Source organism: Gigantopelta aegis, chromosome 3 (assembly GCF_016097555.1).
Source record: "Gigantopelta aegis isolate Gae_Host chromosome 3, Gae_host_genome, whole genome shotgun sequence".
In the NCBI taxonomy this organism is placed as follows: domain Eukaryota; kingdom Metazoa; phylum Mollusca; class Gastropoda; order Neomphalida; family Peltospiridae; genus Gigantopelta; species Gigantopelta aegis.
In genome coordinates, this window is record NC_054701.1 from 69,164,704 (window position 1) to 69,185,441 (window position 20,738).

General features: G+C 35.7%; 2 protein-coding genes across 2 annotated transcripts in view; both read left to right on the top strand.

Moving 5' to 3' along the window:
• The first annotated feature begins 62 nt into the window (after nt 1-62).
• Nucleotides 63-16,871, top strand: LOC121368975 (translation initiation factor eIF-2B subunit alpha-like). The gene is made up of 9 exons (XM_041493757.1): nt 63-164; nt 6,269-6,370; nt 7,733-7,872; nt 8,231-8,347; nt 10,658-10,770; nt 11,485-11,553; nt 12,574-12,649; nt 13,764-13,889; nt 16,661-16,871. The coding sequence occupies exons 1-9, from the start codon at nt 152-154 to the stop codon at nt 16,814-16,816; spliced, it is 912 nt and encodes a 303-aa protein (XP_041349691.1). The 5' UTR covers nt 63-151; the 3' UTR covers nt 16,817-16,871.
• Nucleotides 16,872-18,937: 2,066 nt separating this feature from the next.
• The window catches only part of LOC121368976 (protein draper-like), a 5,743-nt gene continuing 3,942 nt past the window's right edge, over nt 18,938-20,738 (top strand). Inside the window, exon 1 of the mRNA XM_041493759.1 lies at nt 18,938-19,141. Within this exon, the coding sequence (XP_041349693.1) occupies nt 19,073-19,141 (69 nt within the window). The 5' untranslated portion in view covers nt 18,938-19,072. The remainder of the gene's footprint in view (nt 19,142-20,738) is intronic.

The window sequence follows — 20,738 nt, forward strand, 5'->3', positions numbered from 1 at the left end:
TGACGTATTATAATTCATTGACTGGTATCTCGTCGTATTTTTAGCGCAACAATTATTAACAAGGGGAAACAACTCTAAAAACAAATGACGAAACTTCGACAGCTTGTGAGTTTTGAGTTAAACTGGAGGAAAACATCTACACTGATTTAAGATGAATACATCTGGTATAATATACAATTTAAGGATCCAATTTATTTTACTTTAATTGCACAAATTTACCAAATGAGTCCTAACATAAAAATGCACAGTGGAAATGTTTCTCAATTCTTCCAGATGAATTTAAAGTCCGAACCAATTTTTCCCAAATTACTCTCCTACCTTTAATTACGGTTAGATTCCCCCAAAATTTGTCCAGACACAAATCATGAAAAAACATTACAGTGACACAGATTCCATATATGAGACTAACAATGTCAATGATATCGACTTCGCTGAGATTGATTCTAGACTAGTCTATGGGGTCAAATACATGCAGTTTTCTGCCAGCTGCCTAATTATCTGCCTACGTCTCGGTTACCGTTGCAGGATTTGGATGTCATTTCTTCATAGCAGCACAACCACAGATCAGAGCGGCACATTTCCTGCCAATATTATTAAATGTTTCGTTCAAATAAAGTTGTAGTTGTATACATATTTAAGTTTCTTCATGACTGTCATGCATCAGGCGCCATAAAGATGTCTTATATATTGGTAAGCCCTTAAAATTCGCAATGTACAATATTGTCTGGCTATTCCTATCCCTTGACTACCATGTTGGTTGATTCCTCCGCGACCTTCTTCGGAGTAATATTTTAAAACTATATACTGTCTGAGACGAACTCATGAGTAATATTTGGTGATCACCAATAGTAATAATAAGAAATTGATTAATTAAATTCTGAGACTACATGCACTATTAGCACAAACGTAACATTATTTACAGTTCTTCATCTGAGATCTGAGATAAACCACTACAATAATGCACAAAATACACACTAATATTAAAATTACATTCTACCACTACAGTGCATGACTATACTACTAGCACAAGGTTAGCACTGTAAGTACTTTAAAAACCACTACGGTCGACGACGGTCACTTTTTGCACCCTTATTTTGGCTTCGTATGTACACAATAAATATCCTACAGTAATTCCACTTGAAATCCATATAAATTTCATAAATAGTACAATTTTTTTTAATCACAAGATTTTCTTCAGAGTGAAGTGCATTAGTAATGTTAAAAAAATAAAATAAAAATTCTATAGCAATTTTGCATTGAAATGTTTCCAGCATTCTTAAAATGGAAATGTCATGCACCCAGTTTATTGTTCATTAAAATAAAAACTGGTCTGTTTGCCTTGACCTCTGTCAAAAAAGTTCCGAAAGCAGACAATGCAATTTAAATGTTGGTATGTTTTTATTTTACATAATTTTAGACAAACTGTAAAGTTTAAGTTTTAAAAGATAAAAGCAATAAAAAAATACATTTCGTCAAATATATCATAAAACTAAAATTACTGTAATAGATTCTATATGCGACGTGATGGACGACAACGCGTTTACAGACGCCGCTATGAATTTTTTGCCAACAACTGTGTCGCCCACGTTGACAGATTCGGTGGAAGGAGTGTCATGATGTGGGGAGCCATCTCATACACCGGCAGAAGTGAAATTGTGTTCGTACAAGGCAACCTGACAGCTGTACGCTACCGGGATGAAATTCTTCGCCGTTACATGCTTCCCATTTTGGATCGACAGAGAGACCTCTTTTAGCAGGACAATGCCAGGCTGCATACGGCATGTGTAACAATGGATTTCCTACAGAATAAGAACATTAATGTGCTGCCATGGCCATCAGGATCGCCAGATCTCAACCCCATTGAACATCTATGGGACGAACTGGACAGACGTGTACGCCAGCATGACCCGGAACCTCAGACACCTCCACAACTGTCACATGCACTGCAGGAAGAATGGGCTAGGATTCCGTGTGCCCTGTTTCAGAGACTCATTCAGTGTATGCGAAGAAGATGTCGTGCAGTGATATTGCTGCTGCTGGTGGCCACAAAAGGTACTGATTTCAGCCCCCTCGTGCGACGCTGTTTGGTGACGAAAACGCCTCCACTGCCGTCGGTCCATAGCAAGAACATTGTCACATACTCATGTCAAATTTAACTTTGATATGATCATAAATAACAAAATTATGCCACTTTGTATTAAAGAGATAATTCCATGAATATTTCGCCTATGTTTTTCTTTTTTGACAGTGTATATATATATACATATATATACAGTCGAACCTGGTCTAACGGTCACCTGTACATAACAGTCACCTGCCTATAACAGCCACTATAAATCCCTCCCAATGCATTTCCTTCCTTATTTGACCTGTACATAACGGTCACCTGTCCATAACGGCCAGCGGTCACTATTTTTAACCCAAAATCACAGGTTGAACCTGCTATAACGGTCACAAGATGATTGTCGTTAAGACGTTTTTTGGTTTATTTTTTGTCCCTGGTTATGTCTTTTTCAATCATCTCAATAATTATAAATTAAATGTGTTTATATGGCCATGTCTGTAGCTTTGGGTTTATTTTCCGTCAAAGTAAAGTTCCATTGTAATTCTCTGATCGTAATTGAAAAACAAACAGCCACTCAATAACTTCCGTGACACGCAGTTACTGGTGGTGTAATTCGATTGGTTCTCAGCATCCTCACTGAACAGTAGACGACTTCCCATTGGCTGTACAGACATGATTGGTAAATAAACATGAACTGCTGAAGGCGGCGGTCATTAAAGATGCCCAGTGTTAGGATTATTTAATGACTCATGATCTTATTCAGCTGTAATTAACAGTCATACTCCACTGAAGGATTAGCGGTGACAGGAAACAAACAAATGAGTTAAACATGCCACATGGGTAATAACCTTCAATTAAACAAAATATCTTCTCAGCTTCTGCAAGTCAATGTTTGCGATATGTATTAACGAATAAGTTTACATGCAAAATGCCACCGAAAAATCGTACTACGTTAACGTTAGAACAGAGAATTGACGTTATTAACAAATCTGAGAAAGGCAATTTAAGTGCACGAAAGATCGCCGATAATTTTGGTGTAGGACGTTCTCAGATTAATTCTATTTTAAAAAGGAAAGCTGATTTTGACAATAATGTTTCAACCGAAAGAAAAAGGTAGAAGAAAGCAACAGGCAATGATGACATAAACAAGCTAGTGTTGGAATAGTTTTAAAATGCAACAGTTGTGATATGTTTTAATATATGGGTTCTAATTTTGAAACTGTATATAAGGGTCACCTGTCTATAACGGCCGTTTTTATAATGTCCCTTGGATGGCCGTTATATACAGGTTTGACTGTATATATATACATGTACGTATATATATGTAATGTTAACCTTTTTTCATGCTATGGAATTTACTACAAATTATTTATTTCTGAGTCGATTGTTTTATAAAGTGCACACAAAATAGTACTTTTTTGTTATTTCCAAAGTACTTTTTCTTTTCTTCTTGCATCAAACCAAACTGAAATTATTTACAAAAAACTTGTTTCAAGGAGAATGAGACGGACTATATATACATGTAGATAGAGATTTGTCTAAAGTAAGTGTTAGATAAAAGTATGTTAAACACCAGAGTTGAAACAGCCTATATATCTAGTCCTAGTCTGAGAACTTTGCCATTCGAGAGCAAGTCGGACATACAATGTATGGTTAGTTATACATGTATGCAATCACTCCCTAAGTCCCTTCTATGGGAGACAACTCTGTAATAAAAACTCATGACTTTTGCCTACCATCAGGTAGGCAATGGTTACAGCTTATAAAGCAATGTTTCCATATGTTCGTATTGTGTGAAGCCACAAATACATGCTTTCTTCTTTTTGATGTCATTTCTTGTGCCTGGGATTCTGCTTTTCCGTGATCTGTGTTTAATCCATGAAACATTTATTGTTCAAAGCAATTCTAAATTACACTGATCATGCATGGTTCATGGACAGCATGGACACACAAATATGGAGAGACATTATTTTGATAATTCACATATTTAAATATTTGAAACTGAAAATGGACAGGAAAAACGTATGTAACAAAACGTACATGTACATGTATGTAACTAGATACAACAATATTCATATTTTTGATGTTAAATGTACCTTTTCATTGATCAACAATGTTTTAGTTAAATTTAATACATAAATACATGTACTATCAAGTACTTGTGTATATATATTACTGATTAATATATGTTCACAAAATATCTGTTATCAGCAAACTCAAAAATGATCAATGTACAGATACATACATGCAGGGCTCATGCGACCGGGCGAAGTGAGCCCAAACTTTGCTCTGACCAGCCTGATTTCGCGTGCCAGTCACTGTAAGGCGAAATATGTGTCACCTTTTTAAAAATAGCCATCATTTGCAATGTACACAATCATGGATGAATGGTGAAGAACTTGAGGAACACCTATTCATAGATAATAAGTAAGTGTGAAGTGTCTGAGAGTTTGAAGAGAGACTGGTGTCACAAAATCATAAATTAAAATAATAAATCCAGTATAAATGAAAAAAGTTTCTTGACAAGTTACCATTATATTATACAGATTAAATCTCATTTGTAATCCAGGAAAAAAGAAAAATGCTAGAACAGACAAGATATGCAGCGTCACTTGCATTCAATGTCTCGGTAGAACTGCATGTTTTAGTAAACTAGTTGGGGAGTGGCAGTCCTCTGGCAAGGCAAGATGGATGAACTCGCAAGTAAATGATTTCCTTGAGAGTGGCTGTCCTCCAATACACGAGGCACTAGATAAAGGTTCATGAAATAGTCCACTATTTTGCCAAATGGCCATTCGACTCTGCATTGTGCATAGATATACATGTACTGCCCTGATCACGTATTACGGTTTTGTTGTTCAGATTACCTTGGATGTTCTATTGATTGCCTTAAAACCTGTAAAACCTGTATCAGAAAAGATTTAATCTATGCAGTTTTGTATATATATATATATATATATAAAAAGAGAAAATATTATTTACACTGAAATATTTTAACCCCCCAAAATAATGTTATTTCAGATGGAATGTGTTTACAGTTTTTTTATGAATGTTATCTTTATTCGTTATTAAGTTATATGCCAATTAATTGGTGGGTTTTTTTTAATAATCGCTGTAGTAATGGAAAATTCCATTGTTAGTGTGAATTAAAAGATAGATTTTTATTTAGTGCCAGAATAATTAATGTAAGCTAATTAAATATGATTAGTTTTTTCCATAACACTGAATAATGTCAAAAAGTAGGTCTACAAAATAAGTATGGAATATACCAGGTATTACAATATGCTGGACCAAAATCACAGAAGATGAGGCTGAGTCTCATCAGTCGATCTGGGTCTGTCAAAATATAGTTAGAACATGTAACATTCTATAATGTCTGTTGCCAGAGCTGTAGTTTGCGCCAGCACAGATGCAGTATGTTTTGTCACATTTGATTCAGTATCAGTACCTTTCTTTTTCAATGGGTACCATACTCATCAGACCCTAAAATTGATGGTCACCCAACAGACTATCTTTGTAAAATTCATAGTCGCTCATGCATATAGCCAATAAAGGTTGCCACGGGCGACCGGCTGACTACTAATTTTCAACACTTCAAGTTATGTTGTTACTGGTCCAGTCAGAGGGAACTATAGGTGTCATCTCCATCCTGTCTATTTAGGTCGTATTATGGTGTGGCATTGTCCGTACGTACGTCCGTCTGTTAACTTTTTCTTGTCTGGACCGTATCTTGCATGCAGAACCATCAAACCACATGGGATGGTGGTTGGTCCAAAATAAACTGTTTATCCACCCCATGCAAAAATTTCACATAATTAGAATTTAATCATACCCGTAACATATTCATTGATATAAATATGCATGGTTTTCCATCAAACTTGATGGACGTATCATGTACCTCAGTGGTACTCATGTTTTTAAATGCCTCAGGATATATTGAGCTAAAATTTTGTATACTGGTAATACATGTACATGTACATGTAGCTTTATCATGTAGAGTTACATTTTTGATAGAGTTGAACTTAGGAGATGTGAAAATGTGTTGGGCCTGGTAGTGAATATGTATTGCTTTAATAGCAGTAATTCCTAGAATTCTTGTTACATGTAGATTCAGCATCATAGTATTTTTTTCATGTTTCATGCCTGGTAATTGGTATGACAGTATGAATCCATGTTTAAGTTTTCTCTTTTTTTCACTTTCAGATATCTTGACTTATTTTGACAAATTAATCAAAGATGATCCCGAAATGTCAGCTGCTGTTGCTGCAATCAAAACACTTCTCAAGTTCATTGAAGCAAATAAGGGTATTTCACTTTTTAAAAGCCAATTTACCTGCATTTACAACCTGAACATGATTTTGGATATTTTGTTTACTTCTGCATGTACATACAGATACATGTACATTTGTACACAGGATGCTAGACCATTTTAGTAAATAATAAAAACCTGTATCCTCTCAGTGTAAAACGTCCAATAATTTTTTAGTTACATGTACAATGTAGATGATAGTGTGAGATGAAATATATAATTGTTTGATGATGTTGTTATTCACCTAATAAACTTTATCGCAATTGTAAAATGATGTAATATAGATAGTTTTTATCCATATGGTGCAACATAACCAAGTTAATAATAATCGTACGAAGCACACGTGTAATAACAAGTGTAATGACGTAATTTTGGGAAGTGATTTTCCGAAACTTGTGTCAGGATTCATGTATTACCCTCGAACTCACTCTGGCAATACAAAAATCAGTACGACAAACAAACTCCTATAATAATCTCTATTAGTTTGGTATTTCATCTCATAATCTTATGCTTCATAACCAAAATGTGTGATTTGCTGAAGCACACAATTGTCCTAACTTTATAGTCTGTTTATTCATACTATTTGTGTACTTACATACCTATATTTGACACTCAGTACATATAGCTGTTGAATGTATTTTTGTGAGATGTCCTTAAAGAGACATTCCTGAGTTTGCTGCATTGTAAGATGTTTCTGACTAATAAAATATTTCTACGATTAAACTTACATATTAAATATATTTTCTGGTTTAGAATATCAGTGTCTGTATATTCAATGTGTGTCTGGTTGTCTTAATATTTGTAAGAAGCCCAAACTGGATTTTGTCTTCAAATAATTTCGTACATACGAAAAACATTATATTTTAGGAAATAAAATGAAATTTAACCTAGTACAAACTTTAGAACGATCAGAAACACGTTTAATATACAGTCACTTATATTTTATGCAGAAAAATATATTTGATATGTAAAAAGTCTTTGTTAATTGATAACATCTTACAAATTGCAGGAAACTCAGGACTGTCCCTTTAAACATTCATTTGCATTAGCCTGATCTCTCATCTTAAATATGTTTCACCCCTAAGCCTTGGCCTGGGACCGACATCACAATATCTTTTCAAATGGCAAGAATCTTCTATTAAATGTCAGTGGTGTCAGTATCTGGTCACATGACTGCCTCTGCCTTTTCTTCTTGTTTTTTTCTCATCTGGACATAAATATTTGTTGCTCCCAACTTAATCAAATCAAACCACGCTGTTCATGAAAATAAAATAATCCAAGTTTTGTTCATGATATATGTTGATGAGCAATATGTTAGTGTTTAGATGTTTTATTTATATTATTTATTTTTGTTGCAGTTGAAACACTTGCTGAAATGAGAGCACGATTGAAGGATGCGATAAACACACTGACTCAGACCGACAGTAGTGTAACTTCGATATCATCAGGATGTGAACTCTTTCTTCGATTTATTACACTAGCCAATCTCCAGCATTCAGTATGTCATATAGTTATTATCTTTTTATGCAAATTTACATCTACAGTGCCTGTTGACAACAAGTGTACAATTTGTAATTGCTGTGTACTGCCAGCATTTTCATAGCAAGTTAATTTGCAGCTACCAATGCAGGAAATGTTTATATCATTTATTGATTTTTTTTTTTTTACTTTTCTTTGTAAGACATATAATGTAAGATTAAAAGTATAATTACAGTAGTGAACCAATCTTTATTATTGTTAAGATTTGTCTCAAAGACAGTGTACCATTTGAATTTAAAATACTTAAAACACTTGGAAGAAAAGACAAGTGTGTCACTGTTTTTATTCTCTAAATCAGTGTGACACCAATTTTGCAGGACTTTCAAGAATGCCAAAAAATCCTGGTACAACGGGGCAATTTGTTTCTTCAAAAGGTGGCAAGTTCTCGTCAAAAGATTGCTAAAATAGCTCATCCATTCATCACAGATGGAGCAGTGAGTAGAAAAATTCTTAATTATCTCCCCTCTGTTGTATATTTTTATAGTGATGTAGTGATTGCACTGGGTGTTCTGTTTTAATAAACCTATGGTTCTTCACGGTGTGCATTTTTGTAACTCTTTTATTATAAATACAAGACATGGCTTTAAAATATTGTACCATTGTTTTATGTGCTAACATTTGCATAGGTATGCATTTGTTTGTTATAATGTCATCAAAGACTTTTATTAATGTAGCTTATTTCTTATGTATACAAGTACATACATTTGAAGGCTGTGGTCTGTTTGTATCAAAAGAACCATTGATTTGGCAGGTAACTCTAAATTGAATAATATCAAAACAACATTTAAGAAAACAATCTCATTGTAAATGAAAAACTTTCTTTACAGATTAGTGTCAAATTGCATACCGGTGGGTTAAATCTCCTTTTTTAATTCAGGGATGAAGGCAACCTCAAGATGGAACAGTCAAAGTTAAGCACCCACAATTCTGCCTTTAGTCCGTGTGGTGTAATTTCAGATAAAACTATACATACCTTTACATTTTGTCTTCACCCCTATATTAGAAATGAACTTTGATCTATACAATTTGATGACAATTAGCTTTTGCAAAAAATATTATGAGAGTTCCCTGATGTCATACCTCATGTTTTATGATGATTTACATCAGAACTAATTTTTTCCAGAATAATGCTGAATTAATTATTCACCAAGTTGCCATTTCAGTTTGGATTATTGTTTTAAAAGTATTTAAACAAATTAATATTTTTAACAATATATTGTTAAGTTGTTACATTTTTATGTTGTTGCATAATGTGGACTATATTTTTGTGTGTATGATTTTGTATGTGAAAGGGGGCAGGATTTAGCTCAGTCGGTTGAGTGCCTAGTTGTGGTGCTTGCATCGCAGGATCAAACCACCTCAGTGGATCCCTTCACCTGATTGGTTTTTTTCTCATTCCAACCAGTGCACCACAACTGGTTATGTGTATTACTGTCTCTGGAAAAGTGCATACATAAAAGATCCCTTGCTGCATTTTCTCCGATGACTATGAGTCAGAATTACCAAATGTTTGACATCCAGTAGTCAATGATTAATTAATCAGTGTGCTCATTAAACAAAACAAACTGTAGGTGAAATGTTTATGAATTGTTCTAGAATAAACAAACTTTTTGTTTCTGTAATTAAATGGATCCGAAAAAGAATTATTCACCATTGTAAGGTGTAGAAAATGCAATTCCAACCATCTGAACAAAATGTTTTTGTCCCTTGGGTTGGAATTGCCTTATCTATACCTCACAATGGTGACTGACTCTATTATTCTGTTTGTTGTGTAAATATTACTACACGGATCAGCTACAGGTACATGACTCTCAGCTGTTATTGTTAGCACAATTTACCAGATGATTTTTATGTGGTTTTGTTATAAAATGATATTAGAATTTTCACTGGTTTAAATGGAAATATGTAACTGGCATTTCTCTTGAGACTTACATACTTGATCCTCTTCATGTGGGTCACACATAAGGCCGAATTCTCTTGGGACTTACTTACTTACTTAATCCTCTTCGTGTGTGGTCACACATAAGGCCGAATTCTCTTGGGACTTAATTACTTAATCCTCTTCGTGTGCGGTCACACATAAGGCTGAATTCTCTTGGGACTTACTTACTTAATCCTCTTCTGTATGGTCACACATATGGCCGAATTCTCTTGGGACTTACTTACTTAATCCTCTTCGTGTGCGGTCACACATAAGGCCGAATTCTCTTGGGACAATTTAAGAAAAGAAAATCTAATAATTTTGTTGCTGCATTTATTTGTTACAGACATTTATTTTATTTTCTTAGGGAGTCATGTTGAATGGTAAAAAGATAAACAAATAATAATAATAAATGTTCTTGGAAAGGTTAAATATTGGCTGAGAGGATTTGTGGAATGTACTGCTAGCAGACAGTAGAAACTATATATTTTTAGTACCGTACTATTACTACTATTATTTTTCCTATTATTAGTACATTATACACAGGGAATACTGTGAACTACTGTAAAACAAAAAATAATAATCACTTGTCAGAGCAATAAATCATGCATTGTTTTTGTTTGTCAAGATATTGTCACAATAAATATAATAATTGTAATGATTGTAGTGAACACCACTCATCTCTAGCTGTTAGCTGTTACTCAAAGTGTGGTTTTCATAAGCAGTACATCTAGTTTTGATTGTGTCTAAAGTCCCCTGTAGATCTGTGTCGACGATTGACCTCATATTAATATAATTAGTATTACTTCTTATTGATTTGTAGACAGTTCTCACACATTCACGGTCAAGAGTAGTTCTGCAAATTCTGAAGGAAGCTGCCGAAGCCAAGAAGAGGTTTAAAGTCTATGTTACCGAGTCAATGCCAGACAAATCAGGGTAGGGCTTGTTCTTTTAAACATTGTTTTCAACACTGCTTAAAGGTTTTATAAGAACAAGAACACTGGAGACCAGTGGCATTGTGTATGTGTCTGGTGCTCAATGCAAAATTTAAAAAAAAATGGTATGACCTCCGCCAAAACAAAAACAACGCTAAGTCCATCAATGCTTCACACTCAATTCCTTCAACTTTGTTATGGCAGCTTTAATTCTCATCATACCCTAGGGACAATATTTTAGAAGTTATGAAAAATAATTTCTGGTCAAAAGGTTATTTAGACATGAATATGTTATTTTTCAGTGGGGAAAAATGTGTTTATTACAGAAGCAATGCAAACATTTGTGTACATTGTACCATCTGTATGTTGCATAAAATCAATAAAAGAAGTGCAAATATTGCATTTCTTGAGATCAGAAATGGAAGTTTTTTCTATATTTATCTCTAATACCAGATTTTTAATTGTCTGTAAATCTTTCAGTATCTTCCACTGTTTGTCAACAATTTTCCTTATTCACACTATATATATATTTATTTATATAGTGCTACTTCATGTTTGTGTACATTTTGACATAAATATGTTTTATTATTTGATTTATACGATTTAATTAAGCTTGTGTATGAACTGATATGCATATAAGCACAAATTTTTTCAGTAGGACTATGTCTAAAATGTAATGCCATGAAGCCAGTTTTTATTTACAATTGTATTTCAGTTGCCAGACTTGTAAAGAATTGTCTGCCCTTGGCATTCCCACCACTGTTGTTTTGGATGCAGCAGTAGGGTAAGAATATTTTAGATATTTGCTTTGTCAGTTGTTTGGTATTGTAGACAGGACTGCATGATGACTTTCCATTGTTCACAATTATGGCAGAAATTTCAGTATTTTACCATTTTTCTCATTATATGCATACTTATATGTAATTGGTGACAATAATGTTATGATATTGTGTTAGTGTGTGTACTCACTTAAATGTTTATTTTAATTAATGTATCAGAGGTTGTTGGTTTTTGGGGGGTTTTCTCTTTGCTCTGACAAAGTCAAGAGGCAAGATATAGGTCTTACTTTTCCAACTTATAGGCAATGGCATTATACATTTTTATGTTTTGTTCTATTTCTTAGAAACTGTAAGTTCTAAATCAGGGAAACTTGGTTTATATTTGCTGTTATGAATGTCCATCCCAATGCAAATAAGCCATGCTTTAAAAAATAAGAATTAATATCCAATGTCGTTTATGCTATGAAAAAATAAGTCTCCACAGCAGTTTTGTGGTTAATGTGTACAAGAAGAGTTTAATTTGTCATTATTACAAAAATAAATAATTATCTAAGAAAAGTGTCATAGAAAATTGAAGTTCCATGGAAAATTAACTGCTTAATGTGTAGCAACAAAAACTTGTGGTTTGTTTGTTTCATGTGTTAAGTTTCATCATATTGTTCCTTGTAATGTAACAGATTTAGTGTCTTGAACATAAAACTGTTTGTACTGTGAAATATGCACAATTTCTTTTCTTATAATTTGGCGGGGGGGGGGGGGGTATATATTTTGTTTTGGGTAGGGAAAAACTGCATTTAATTTAATGTGCTATGGGGCGAATATATGGCATGTCAATTAATTGTTTATTGATAAAGTGCACAATGTTTTTGACATTAATTATTTGTTATATAATAAATGTTATTTATTTTGTTGTGATAATGTAGGCATATTTTGTAATCTGGAATAGCATGAATAATTTTTGTTTAGGCAGAAAATAATATGAAACAGAACATTGTTTAAATATATTGTGTATGCATATGTTTTAGGTATGTGATGGAAAAGGTAGATCTTGTTCTGGTTGGTGCTGAAGGGGTGGTTGAAAGTGGAGGAATCATAAATAAGGTATCTTGTGGAGTGGCGTGAATGGAACAGACTTTGTATTAGCGTGACACTACATGTATGTGTTTAAGTCACAAACAGTTGTAGGGTGACAAGGAACATTTTGTTCAGTATTCGCTATACAGGTTTTAGAGGTCACTACACAATTGTAAAACATTAAACAGGCTTGTGATTCTTCCGCTAATTGGCAGAATTCTGCTTTTTATTTATTTTTTCCTTGCATTCTGCACTCGATTACATGCCTTCGGCACGCATGTATAATTTTCAGCTTTTTTAGAAATGTTTCAGTCACATGCCTGATTAAACAGTAGTTGCTAATAAATTTTCAATTGACTAGAAATATCACTCATCAAGATTTTGAAAAGAAAATGTTCCCTGGGTGTGTGGGTGGCTTACTCATTAAATTATTAACCATTAGCTATTGGTATGTTTCAAACAAAGGGCACCATAAGAAATTGTATGATATTGAAAGGATCTACCCTAAAACACACAATTTTTTCCACTGATAAATGCTCATTTATAAACTTGTCAAATGGCTATCGAACCCCTCCCCTCCCACTAGACTCCCCATCTCATACTCCTGTGCATATGTGGTGCAATGTATCTCTGTGGTTGAGCTTAACTGATATTAAAATGAGTAAACCGTGTTATAGAAACAGTATCTTTAATGATATGATCTAAATTCTATCGAAATTGCAGCTTTAATTATACACAGATTCTTGAATGTTGGAGGGAGTTATTTTTATTATTCACTAACACATTGACATCATCTTTTATTTCTATTTCATGCTCCAACCTTTTCTAAACATTCATCCAAATGTTAACCTTTGACACCCAGTATCTGATATAGTCTGTGTGCTGGGGCATCATTAAACATTCACTCATTTATTCCCTTAACTGTTGTATCCAATCAAGGCATGATATGTGCTGTCCTGCCTATTAGAGAATGCATATAAACTATCCCTTATTGCTAATCAAGTGTAGTTGTCTATATGATAGCAGCAGGTTTCTTCTCTAAAACTGTCGACCAAGAGTCATAAATAAACTAAATGACCACTAATTCAATAGTGTCCTGAGGTGTCGTTAAACATTCCTTTTCTTTCCTCTTTTATTTCAGATTGGTACCTACACAATGGCTATATCAGCTAAGGCGATGAATAAGCCAGTTTATGTTGTTGCTGAAAGTTTCAAGTTTGTTCGGCTTTTCCCTCTGAACCAGAAGGACATTCCCAATCAGTTTAAGGTAATTTAGTGGGCTACTCGCTCTAGCAAGTGCACTGCGGCTGGTATCCTGTCTGTTTGGTGGTACATGCTACTAATGGAAAAATGTAGCAGGTTTATTCTCTAAAACTATATGTAAAAAATTACTAAATGTTTGACATCCAATAGCCGATGATTAATAAAGCAATGTGCTCTAGTGGTGTCATTAAACAAAACAAACTTTATTTAGTAGGCATAGTTTAAAATATGCTGAGGTGTCATTAAACAAATCTTCCTTATCTTTGATCATCAAAAGCAATGGTATGGGCTGTTCTATCTTTGAAAAGGGGCATTAAATCTGAAGTAAGAATAGGTGAAGACACCTAACAGCCATTGATTTAAAATGTGCTGAGGTGTTGTTCGACATTCCCTTCTTTCTAGCCTTACACCGGCCTTGATGTCGTCGTGGCAGGCCATTGATCTACAGGCTGGTAGGTACTGGGTTCGAATCCCAGTCGAGGCATGGGATTTTTAATCCAGGTACCGACTCCAAACCCTGAGTGAGTGCTCCGCAAGGCTCAATGGGTAAACCACTTGCACCGACCAGTGATCCATAACTGGTTCAACAAAGGCCATGGTTTGTGCTATCCTGCCTATGGGAAGCGCAAATAAAAGATCCCTTGCTGCTAATCGGAAGAGTAGCCCATGTAGTGGTGACAGCGGGTTTCCTCTCAAAATCTGTGTGGTCCTTAACCATATGTCTGACGCCATATAACCGTAAATAAAAATGTGTTGAGTGCGTCGTTAAATAAAACACTTCTTTCTTTCTTTCTTTCTAGCCTTATGATTACAAAACTGGTCCCTCTATTTTTTCCAGATTAAAATTAAGTTATCACAGTGACTGTGATTACCTATGTCCTCAAATGACAGAAAATCATTTTAATGGAAGAGTTTTGGTTGAGACATATTTATTGTCATACTGTCTAAAGATAAGTAGCTTTTGGATTGTCCAATAGGTTAAAGTTAGTATGATTAAAGCCTCCACCAGCTTTTTAGAACAATAAATATATTTCTCCCATCCCTAGCCATGCAAGACAGACCCATTCCATGACGTCAGCCCATGCGGAATAAATCTGTCTTGCATGGGCTATGACGTCATTGAATTTAACATGGGGAGTATTACCGTGTTGGTAATATATGACGTCATATCAATGTGAGTTGGTTAGTTTTAGATCGATATTTTGTTATTAAAACCTTGATTATAAAAGCTATCTTGTTAATTTGTAGTGTTAAATTATATTTAACACATGAAAAAGATGCAGCAAATATGATAGTATAGTTTATTTATGATAAAACGGTCAAATAAAGAAGTTACTTTTTCAGCCATCTTTATTTGTCCATGTAAAATAATGGTTTATTTATCGAATGGATGGGAGAAAAAGACTCCCATCATATGCAGTCATGTGGGATAGAAAAGTACATCCGAGGTGGTGGAAATATCGACCCTGGTACTCGACAGGCCTTGTCCCGGGTCAAAATTCCCACCTCCTCAGGTGTACTTTTTCTATCCCACATGACCACATATGATGGAATCTATTAATACTTAACATGAGAAAAATATATTAAAATATTCTTAAAAGAGTGAAATAGACTTGAATTGATGTGTGATTGGTTTAGGATTGATTCCTGTCAACCTTTAGTCAAGAGAAAGCAGGAGGCGTGTGTTGAACAAGCAGGAGATTTTGATGGAATTGTTCTGAAACTTGGTACGATAATCCTCGGGCACCCTCCAAAAACCAATAGACAGATATTTTGGAAATTTAAATTTTTTCTTCAATTTTTATTAAATTAAAAAAAAAAAATTATTAAAAATTTAAAAGCATTATCTTTTCCTAGAGTTTTTATCATATAATTCTGAAACTTAAAAATAGGTATTCTCAGGGGCAGTCAGCACAAATTGATAGAGAGAGAGTTAGGACATTTTTTAAAATTTAGAATTTTTTGTAAATTACATTTTTTAAAATAGAAATGTAACATTGAAAATTAAAATGTCTATCTTCTCCTAGAGGTTTAATCAGATAGTTGTGAAATGTGGTTTATGATTGTTTAGAACAGTCTTCACAAACTAATAGAGAGATATTTTGAAAATTTAAAAGTCTATCTTCTCATAGAGTTTTTAACAAATAGTTCTGCAACTTGGTACTACATTTCTCTGGGGCAGTCTTCACAAAGTGATAGGGAGGTATTTAGAATTTTGATTACATTTTTTAAATTTTTACTTTAAATTTAAATAAAAGGGCTCTATAGGCTAGGCCTCTTGTTTTTTTTGTTTTTTTTTATCCCCTGCAAAGCAATTTGCTGGGGATATTAAAATGGGTACAGTTGTTCATCTGTCCATTTCAGATAATTTTTTGAAATTTTGTACATATATTAATCTAGTGGTCTAGTAGTGCCTTTTGCTATGAGAGTTTCACATTTGATATTTGTTTTATTGAATCAAATAGCTCTGATTGACGAAATTCCCTGTTTCTGGAGCACAACTCCAAAACCATTCAAAATAACTTCAAGAAACTGTACACATATCTACATCTAGTAGTGCCTTTTGCTATGAGAGAGAGTTTATTTCTATATTTATTTTGGTTACCAGTGACATTGACGACTATATCTTATTAATTAATTATTTTTAAAATTATTTTTCTCCCTTTTTTTTTTTTTAGGGGGGGGGTATTATTCTAAATAGATAGCAATATTTTCTAGGTTTGTTTCATGTATTTATTCTATTTTATTAACTCGAGTCATATTTGTGTTTTTCAGTACCAAGCATCAATACTGAAGTCCGGTCAGGATCTGAGTAAAGAGCACCCCCTGGTGGACTACACACCACCTGCTTACCTCACCTTGTTGTTTACGGACCTTGGCGTGATGACCCCATCAGCTGTCAGTGACGAACTGATTAAATTATATCTCTAGTGAATTGAATGTGAAAACATTGTGAGTGTACTGTTAATAAATTGTTTTACAGAGAGTGTATGGTTTTTGACAATGTTTAATTTTTCTCCAAAGATACGTGTTGTTACTCACTAACAACTACTGAGAATGCAGTGTAATCAGAGGATCTGTGAAATCCCTGGCAATATTGAAATAAAACATGATATTTAATTTAAAAATTCAAACAATAAAAGGCCCCCCCCCCCCCCCCCCCCCCCCCCCCCCCCCCCCCCCCCCCCCCCCCCTCCCCCCCCCCCCCCCCCTCCAACACTCCAGCACAAGAACACATTGGCTATTGGAAACAAAGGTAATAGTATATGAAAAAAACGTTTGTGTTTTGTTTAACGACACCACTGTAGCACATTGATTAATTAATCATCGACAGTTGGATGTCAGACATTTGGTAATTATGACTCATAGTCATCAGAGGAAACCTGCTACATTTTTCCTAATGCAGCAAGGGTTCTTTTATATGCACGTTCCCACAGACAGGAAAGCACATACCATGTCCTTTGTCCAGTTGTGCACTGGTTGGAACAAGAAAAAACCTAATCCGCTAAATGGATCCACCGAGGTGGTTCGATCCTGCGATGCAAGCACCTCAAGCGAGCACTCAACTGACTGAGCTAAGTCCCGCCCTAATACTATATGAATAGGATTAATATAAGTTTAGATATGCCCTCAGTGTCAAGGGGTAGATCCAGCATATTTTTGCAAGAGGGATGGCAACTCGTTGAAGGAATTTATTGCTTAAATACCAGTTTTCAGTGAAATCATTGTACAGATAGCAGTAAACCGAATAGCATCCCACCAAGTCAAAGTTTTTGAAGTGCACCTAACTTTACTAGAGCATTAAAGTCTGCTATTGGTGAGGTTCACAGTAGTCATGTCTGGTTTCATCTGGCCAGAACATTTCTGTAATTTCAATTGACTTACATGTAATTTACATAGCTCTTTTAAACATCACCACATCATCTTTGCAAGTCTTTTAGCACTGGTCCGAAAATTAGGATGACAGTTTGTGTACAGCACATGGGTAGTTAAAGTTGCTGTGTGTCACATCCAAATCGCAGTGTATCCTCTCCCCCCCCCCCCCCCCCCCCGTCATTTCATTGATTTACTTCTGCAGTGTATAAGATGATTGAAACAGATGTACCAACATTAGTCTCGAATGTTTCTATTGTCATATGGTATTTGATGTTGTGGTACATACCCTATACATTGAGTGTTCTGTGGATGTAGGTAAACATGACGTGGATGTGCCCTTGTGGCTCATGCAGACTGGCCCTCCTTGACTTCAATTTGATTAGTTCTCTGATAACACAGGCTATGGAATCTCGATTTTATTTGATCTGATCTAAGAAGTCAAAGTTGCCACTATCAAAGAATACACGAATATTTCATCAACGATCTTTAACATACATTATTGGCTACTGGTCTTCTTTTATTCAAACTTTCTGTATTAGAAGTCACGTCTAGTGTTTGTCCCTTTCTTGACGTTTTAGGAGGCTATTTTTCCATGGTATACATTAATAAAGCACATTGATTTATTAACCATCGGCTATTGGATGTCATATATTTTGGTAATTTTTCCATTAGTAACTAGGGATCTTTTATATGCACTATTCCATACACAGGGTAGCACATACTACGACTTTTGATATGCCAGTTGTGGTGCACTGGCTGGAACGAGAAATAGCCCAATGCGCCGACCATCCAACGGGGATCGATCCCAAACCGACCGCGCATCAGGCGAGCGCTTTTAGCACTGGGCTGCGTCCCGCCCCTGGCGTTTTAGGTGTACAAAGTAATATCAAATACCCATATGATGATTACCACAATACTGAAATAAAACGTAGGCGATAGATGGGCACCTACAGTGTTCCAAATTACTGTTCACTAAAATGCATCGTATAAAACCACATTTGATTTAAATTTTGTACGTGCATACACTGGAGCAGGGAAAGTTCGACCCCCCCCCCCCCCACCCCACACACACACACACACTCGTCTGTTTGTATTCTGAACGTGAGAATGTGATAGGGGCTTTTATTACTTAACCATGCGTTGCGTAGGACAGCTTACCGGCACGTTATACGGAAACATTACCTTTGACAACAAGTTTAGGTTATGAATCGTCGACTAACGTATTATGTATATACCTTTTTCCAAATGTGTCGTTGCGGATCAAAACCCGTCCATGTTTGTATTTCATTATAGTGAGAAAAAATCTAACAAATGTCAAAGGAGTGTCGGTTTATTTACTGCTGTTTTCTACTTGCATTTTACGCGAAAACCTTATGGACGGTAAGTTCCTTTAATAATTAATAATGTTCATGAAGCTTCCGCAGAATCAATTTTTATTATTTTTAGTTTTTAATTAATTTATTATTGTTATTATTAATGCTATTATTATTATTTATTATCATCATCATCATCGTCATTATTATTAAGTTTTATGCAGTATGTTTAATGGTGTTCGTGTGCATGCTACCCCGTTATTGTTGAGTGGATTTAAACGCTATATCTTAGTTGTTTTGACTCCATTTCTTTATATATATAATCAGTATATATATATACTGACACACAATGAAAACGCAAAAAACTACTTTTCATTGCAAATAACAACAAACTATTAATGAATTGATGGATAATGTAATATGCCGTTAATGACTGGTATTCATGAGATGCATTCACATGGAAACATGGCCAGTTATCATCAGTAATCGAGTTGCATACGTAATCGAAAAGTTCAACCCCCCCCCCCCCCCCCCCCCCCCCATATCAAGGTCAGTATCTGGTGTGTCCACCATTGGCCCGTAAGCATGCGTGAAGACGACGGGGAAAGGATTGGCACAAACATCTCATATAAGCCACACGGTAGTTCCTCCACTCCTCCTGCAACGCCTGTGCAAGCTCAGCGACGTTACGCGGTGGTGGCTGGCGGTGACGTACACGACGTCCTAACTCATCCCACGTGTTCAATTGGGTTCAAATCCGGTGAAACGGCGGGCCAGTTCATAACGGTGATACCGGCTTGTTGCAGGAATGCCTGGGTAATTCTTGCAGTATGTGGACGTGGATTGTCTTGTTGAAACAGAAGGGGACCTCCTGGTGTTCGGTGACGGCGCAAAAGTGGCTGGAGAACTGGTCTTAGAATAACGTCAGCATAACGCTGGGCTGTAAGGGCATCGTGGACAATGATGAGATCACTTCTGAAATCACAGTTGATTGTCCCCCATACCATCAGACAACCGCCGCCAAACCGATCACGTTCCCTCACACATCCATCAGCTTACCGTTCATGGAGTCTCCTGTACACACGTGCTCTTCCATCGGCAAAGGAGACCGAGAAACGGGACTCATCTGAGAAAACAATGCTCCGGTAAAAGGCTGGTGAATGATTACCATTCTGGAGAGCAAACTGTAGTCTCGCAGCACGATGTCGCGGTGTCATGATGTTACCGTTGTACGGGCGTCTGCATCTAAGTCCAGCCGTTCTGAGTCGACGGATAACTGTCATCAGATGGATATGCCTTCCATGACGTCATATCGTGTTGCTTGCTGTCATCGTCGCAGTTCTGAACCGGTCACGGAGGTGGTGTCGTCGAATCTGCCGATCTTGGCGTGGGGTCGTGACGGGACGTTGACCAGGTCGAGGTTGATCACGGACACTCCCGGTCTGTTGATGACGTTCAACAAGTCGTCCAATAGTTGATGGATATACTCTGAAGGTCCTAGCAACTTAGCTTTGCGAAGTCCCCCCTTGAACCATGCCTAACGCTCGCTCCCTTTGTTCTTCTCTTAGTCATGGCATTCTTAATGTGACGAGGAATATGACACCATTACGTGACTTTTATGTGTCCACATATTGGCATTTCACGTGCATTGCATGTAGCATGAT

Coding starts and splice junctions, on each gene's coding strand:
- LOC121368975 (XM_041493757.1), top strand. Junction 8,348..10,657: donor CATTCATCACAGATGGAGCA/GTGAGTAGAAAA, acceptor ATTGATTTGTAG/ACAGTTCTCACACATTCACG. Junction 13,890..16,660: donor ACATTCCCAATCAGTTTAAG/GTAATTTAGTGG, acceptor TGTGTTTTTCAG/TACCAAGCATCAATACTGAA.